The following is a 6,417-nucleotide window of genomic DNA, read 5'->3' on the forward strand; positions in this document are numbered from 1 at the left end:
GGGCGGCGGGGCGCGCTCGGCCCCCTGCTGCGCCCCGGAGCACGAGCTGCGCGTGGTCTCGCCAGTCTTCCTGCAGCTGCCCAGCTACGAGGAGGTCAAGTACCTGCCCACCTACGAGGAGTCCATGCGACTGCAGCAGCTCGGCCCTGGGGAGGTCGTGCTGCCTGTGTCGGTGCTCGGCCGCCCGCGAGGCGGCAGCGCCGGGGAGCCCGACGGCGGCGAGGGTCGCTTCCCGCTCATCTGAGCACGCGGGGCCTCCCGGGGACCGCGCGGACTGTGCAGGGCTGGGGGCTGTGGGTGGCGCTCAGGGCCGGGCGCCCGCAGTCGCCACCAACTGCCTCGGACCCCGTGTGGCACCCCGACCTAACCTCCCGTCACCCCGCGGGTAGGATGGGGTCACCCCTCGTCCTCGCGCTCCCCCGGGATGCTGTGTTCCCCTGCGTTTCATTCGGTTCAAAGAAACGCTGGGCCGGCGCGGCGGGGCGGCTGCAGTGGACGAGCCCCAGCGCAAATTGGAAGCATGTCCCCGCCCGCTGCCTTGCCCGTGCTGTGTTCACTAGTAAGTGCCTGCGTCCCGAACCGAGAGGACACGTGAGCCTTCGGGCGCGTGAGGAGAGGGGCAGTTTTCTTTACGGCCCAGGAGGAAGGAGTGCGGTTCCACTGTTTTTCACCCACCCGGACAGGTCATGGCTCCTGGGTTGGGCAGAAAGTGAGGAGCCCTTGGGGACTGGCCGACACTGGTGACTGCTGCGCAGGGGTCTGGGAGAGCGGTGCGGTGAACCCAAAAAACCTTTCGGTGTCTCTCTGGCCAAGCACAGTCACAGCTCCCAGACAGGTGCGGGGCACCGTGCGTGGCACACGGCTAGTTGCTGTACTGATTCGGGGGTGCAGCGGTCTGTATCTAAGACCCTTATTCCTAAAACAGTACCGTGGGACCTTTGATTTTTCGATAACTGAGAAGGTATTTATATTTATTTGTCTTTTATTTTTCTATGTATGGAACGCAACAGGAGGATATTTCAGCGAATCAGTGGCAAAGTTATCATCTTAGCACTTTGGGTAGGCCAATACTGGTCGGGAAAATTGCCCACATTCTGTCATTAGGGTCTAAGAAAATGTCGGACATTGCTTAAAATGAAAAAAAGAGGCATGGCCAAACGAGGAAACGTGACACAGAAAACTTGAAGGATATCTTATTTTCACTATTTGAAAAGAATATTTTATTTTTAGTACTGTGGCATAATATATAACTTTTTATAACTGTGTGCATTAGGTAGTCTCATTGTACCCTTCATCACATAGTTATATGTAAAACCAACTTACATGTATATATGTACCCGCCATACCATGAAGCATGATGTCATGGACTTCTCATTTGGAATACTTTACACAACATGATATGAAACATAAGAACCTGTGATGGGTAACTTTTGTTTCAAGCCATAATTGTGCAGTAATGTGCTACAGAAGGATTTGATCAACTTGGTGTCATAGTATCAGTTCTGCCATTCTGTGAACTGTCCTTTAAGCAAACGATAGAACATTTTGATACATTGCATATAATGTACATATGCAGAGCGTCTACCTACTGTGTGCACATTATATACATGACAAATGTGAGAGTTTATGATTATCATGAAAGGAAAGGAAACATACAAAAGGTTTCTATGCCTGGGAAAAGGTGGATGTTACTCCAAGAATTACATAGATCTCATACATGTGTCTAGAATATTATTCTTAAGACTGCAAGTCAGACAATCCTGGGATGTCTTAAAAGATCTGACTTGTATTAGAAGAAAATCTAAGAAGTTGACTTTAAACTTTTAAGGGCTGAATCAGAAAGTCTGACAGTTCTGAGAAATTTTTGAATGTCTGAAATATAATAAAAGAAAATGGTTTATTTTAAGCTTCTAAAAGCTAGTGACCCTGTCATTAAAGAAAATCATTTGAACTGAATTAAAACAGAAAAACATTAAGACCTTTCTCTGTGCAATTTTTATCAGATATGTGGCTGTGGTTATTATTTGTTTTGTTACATGTGGTTATCAGCACTACTCATCGTTCAAAGAAACTAGAAGGTTGCTGGGGCTTTTTAAATGATGTATTCTTTTGAGGGCACACGGTTGTAGACATTTCTGAAAATTCATCCACATCTGAAACACTGACCTGAATATTCAAGGACCTGTACCAGCACATGAAGCATAGTCTAGGTGTTGTTTCTATTACATCTTAAAGAAATTTACAACAAAATTCTATTTTTAAAACACACATAAATGATATGAATCAGATGTGTTTCTATTTTATCAACCATGTAACATTTTTCTCCCTAAAGTCTGGAACCAACAAAGTGGTGATTCCACTTGATCACACAGTGAGGTTCTACTGAATTTTAAAATTATAAGTTTTCATTTTTTTTTCCTTTTTTGAGACAGAATCTCAAGCTGTCGCCCTAGGTAGAGTACTATGGTGTCACAGCTCACAGCAACCTCAAACTCTTGGGCCTAAGTGATTCTTTTAATCAGCCTCAGCCTCCCAAGTAGGAGGGACGGGACTACAGGCACCGGACATAACAGCTGGCTATTTTGTTGTTGTTGTTGTTGCATTTGTCGTCGTTTGGCAGGTCCAGGCTAGATTTGAACCTGCCTGCTCCAGTGTATGTGGCTGACTCCCTAGCCACTGAGCTACAGGTGCTGAGCCACTTTTTTTTTTTTTTTCCTCTTATTCACAATCCTCAGTTCATTAGAAATGAATTCAACTTTCCTGTTGTTTTTTTTCCTGGCAGATCACTGATTCATCAAGCACAATTTTGTTCAGGCATAATTCAATGGGAAAAAATCTTTTAAAACTATTTTTCTTAGTGATAAATGAGCATGTCTCGTGGTAACACACACATACATATATCACAGACCATGTTAACACACACAGAACTTAAGTGTTTATAACGGTGGAATCCCTGGATGGAAACATGTTTAAAGCACTAAGGGCAGTTTCTGGGTGTTTTGTTTTACCGATTTTACCTGGAAATTATTTATTACACAGAAAGAACCTATTATATGTAATTGCAAGTGTTTGTTAATATAGAAAATAGTTACTCTATCACCTGAAAAGAAGTCATGATGAAATGCTGATTTTACTTATTTTTAATAGTCTTCTATATTAAAGGTGAACACAATACTATTCCTCAAATATATGTATTAATGGTATGAAATATTAATGGAATTAATACAAACCATTAATTTTTCTGGCATATATACGTGGTATTCATCAAACCCACCTGAAAAGTGCAGTGTTCTCCATACTAGCTGAGCCTTTACTCCTGGTTTTCAGTTATCAAAGTAATTCAAATACTAAAACATTTTAAGCACATTTAATTTTCACTGACTTCTCATGAGTAGAGAAATAATGGTCTTGCATATGGTAATCCATCTGGAATGTGAGACAACATGATTGATGTTCTAAATTTATGTACTAGATAGAGAAATATCTATATATGCTTATACGTATCTATGTATATGTACACTTAGGCCTTCAGTAACTGCGGGTTCTACATCTGCAAATTCAACCAACTGCAGGTCAAAAATATTTTTTAAAAATACAAATAAAATACAGTACCACAGCTGCTTACATAGCATTCATATTTTTATAGGTATTAAAAGTAACCTTGAAATGGCCAAGCCCAGTGGCTCACGCCTATAATCCTAGCACTCTGGGAGGCAGAGGCAGGTGGATTGCCTGGGCTCAGAAATTTAAGACCAGCCTGAGCGAGAGCGAGACCCTGTCTCTAAAAATAGCCGGGTATAGTAGTAGGTGCCTCCCAGCTACATGGGAGGCTGAGGCAAGAGAATTGCTTAAGCCCAAGAGTTTGGGGTTGTTGTGAGCTATGATGTCACAGCACTCTACTGAGGGCAATGTAGTGAGACTCTGTCTCAAAAAAAAAAGAAGAAGAAGAAGAAAAAGAAGAAACCTAGAAATGATTTAAAGTGTATGGGGGGTGTGCATAGGTTATATGCAAATACTACATTACCGTCTGTCAGCGACTTGAGCATCTGCGGATTTTGCTATCTACAGATTTTGCTATCTACAGAGAGTCCTGAAATAAAACCCCCCCAACACGCCTGTGTGTATGAGAGAGTATGTGTGTGTGTATTCACCAGTTGCTTAAAAGCAATTTGTTATGAGTGTTCAATATCATAACCAAGGGAAAAATGTTTTCTTGAGCTGGAATGATACTTTTAAGAGGCCATTAATTGCTCCATTCTGCAAACGTTAGTGTGCTTCAACCATGGAAAATGGCTTTGGCAATGAGGCCAAGGGGTGTAAGAGGTACTGTCTTAGGGAAACAACATTCAATTGTAAAGGCCAAAAGGGATATGAAGGAAATGGCCTCACCTAACAGTTTAAAAGGCAATATGCTAAGTGCTTTAAGGTTGTACTTTATGTATATGGTTTCTCTCAAGTGGAATTAATAAAGGAAACAACTCACAGCTGAAACTGATACGTTATAAACATGGCGTTCAGATCTATATAATTTTGCATTGACTTTTATAAAACTTTTATGAATTGTAATTAATTTAGATTTCCAGGTTGAGAGAAATAATGATGTACATTGAGCTGTATTTTGAACAACAAGCATTAGCCATCTCTCCAAAAGTGTTAGTTTCTTTTCTTTTCTTTTCTTTTTTTTTTTTTTGAGACAGTGCCTCAATGTCCCCCTGGGTAGAGTGCCGTGGTATTACAGCTCACAGCAACCTCCAACTCCTGGGCTCAAGCGAGTCTCCTGCCTCTGCCTCCCAAGTAGCTGGGACCACAGGTACCCGCCACAATGCCTGGCTATTTTTTGGTTGCAGCCGTCATTGTTGTTTTGGCGGGTCCGGGCTGGGGATTCGAACCCGCCACCTTAGGTGTACGTGGCTGGCGCCTTAGCCGGTTGAGCTATAGGTGCCGAGCCAAAGTGTTAGTTTCATATACCAATCAATAACATGATTCGGCAAGTTTATATCTGACTTATTTAGTTTATAATTTACTTTTTCATTCTTCTTTCATCTACTGGTGTAAAAGGCTATAAAAACTGGTAGACTAAGGGAAGGTAGTTTATCAACCAAAGTAGGAATCAGCAACCAGCTAATGGCAAGAATTTAAGCCATCTTTTCATACTAGAAAAGTTACAGTATTCTTTTTTTAATTTTGCCTATGAAAATAATCAAATACCAAGTAAAACCAATATTTTGATTATACTTAAATGCATTCATAACCTAATTTGATTTGTTTTACTTATTTTTATTTACACTTTTAATTTTATGGGAACAGTTATATTTAAGGGTTACTTAAGTTTGTCACCAACTAAACAGTATCACTTTTTCCCTTTTCAGCTTCTTAGCTAAATATCTTTTTTTTTTTGAGACAAAGTCTCACGCTGTTGCCCTGTGTAGAGAGCTATGGTATCATAGCTCACAGCAACCTCAAACTCTTGGGGTCAAGCGATTCTCTTTCCTCAGCCTCCCGGGTAGCTAGGACTAGAGGTGCATGCTACAACATCTGGCCAAATTTTTCCGTTTTTAGCAGAGATGGGTTCTCGCTCTTGCTCAGGCTGGTCTCAAACTCCTGAGTTTAAGTATCTTCATGGTCTTGATGTCTCCCAGTTCTTCTTTTCTTTTCTTTCTTCTTTTCTTCTACGCAGCTTTGGAGTTTTGGCAAATATTTCCTCAGAAACACATCTCTTAGAACTCCATATTACTTTGTGCTGTGATTTCCTGTCACCCAGGTTATGGCTTCAGCCTTGGCACAAAGTTTCTTCCTTTGGTGAAACAGCGTTTTCCTTTCTTGTATGTTTTGCCTCTACATCTGCACCTTTTCCATTTTGTGCCAAGTGGTTTCTCTTCTTTATCCACAAGAGAACTGTACACATTTTTCTACTTGTTCTTAATCTATTGAAACTTTTCTCTGTCACACTGGGCAAATGATCAAATCTTTGCATGTAAGGATTTTAGTTTTGCTTGTTTTTGAGACAGCGTCTCACTTTGTCACCCTCAGCAGAGCGCTATAGCGTCCCAGCTCACAGCAATCTGAAATTCTTGGGCTTAAGCGATTCTCTTGCCTCAGCCTCCCAAGTCACTGGGACTACAGGTGCTGCCACAATGCCTGGCTATTCTTAGAGACCAGGTCTCGCTCTGGCTCGGGCTGGTCTCAAAAATACCAAGTTCACTAAATCCAATCCTGATTATCTTTCTGCTTCCTCACCTGGGTTTTCCTGGAGGGATTATGCAGCATTTTTCTCCCTATCTTTCCCCTCAAATGTGCTCTCTATATTAGGGCAAAGAATTAGACTCTTGCATTGTGGTGACGGGGTGTTATTTTGGCTTCTTCATGGACTGCTCTTTCTGCCGTGTTTTTCTCCCAGGCATCTTTGTGGTTTCCTCC

At 42.0% G+C, this 6,417-nt stretch overlaps 1 protein-coding gene across 1 annotated transcript; it reads left to right on the forward strand.

Moving 5' to 3' along the window:
- Position 1: 1 nt before the first annotated feature.
- CUNH3orf80 (chromosome unknown C3orf80 homolog) lies at positions 2-244 on the forward strand (the record flags this gene model as incomplete). The annotated part of the gene is made up of 1 exon (XM_003794160.2): positions 2-244. A coding segment is annotated over one exon (243 nt), but the record flags the coding sequence as incomplete, so codon positions are not given.
- Between the last annotated feature and the right edge of the window lie 6,173 nt (positions 245-6,417).

The sequence above is a fragment of the Otolemur garnettii genome, unplaced genomic scaffold, assembly GCF_000181295.1.
Source record: "Otolemur garnettii isolate 467f Iridium unplaced genomic scaffold, OtoGar3 scaffold00076, whole genome shotgun sequence".
Lineage (NCBI taxonomy): Eukaryota > Metazoa > Chordata > Mammalia > Primates > Galagidae > Otolemur > Otolemur garnettii.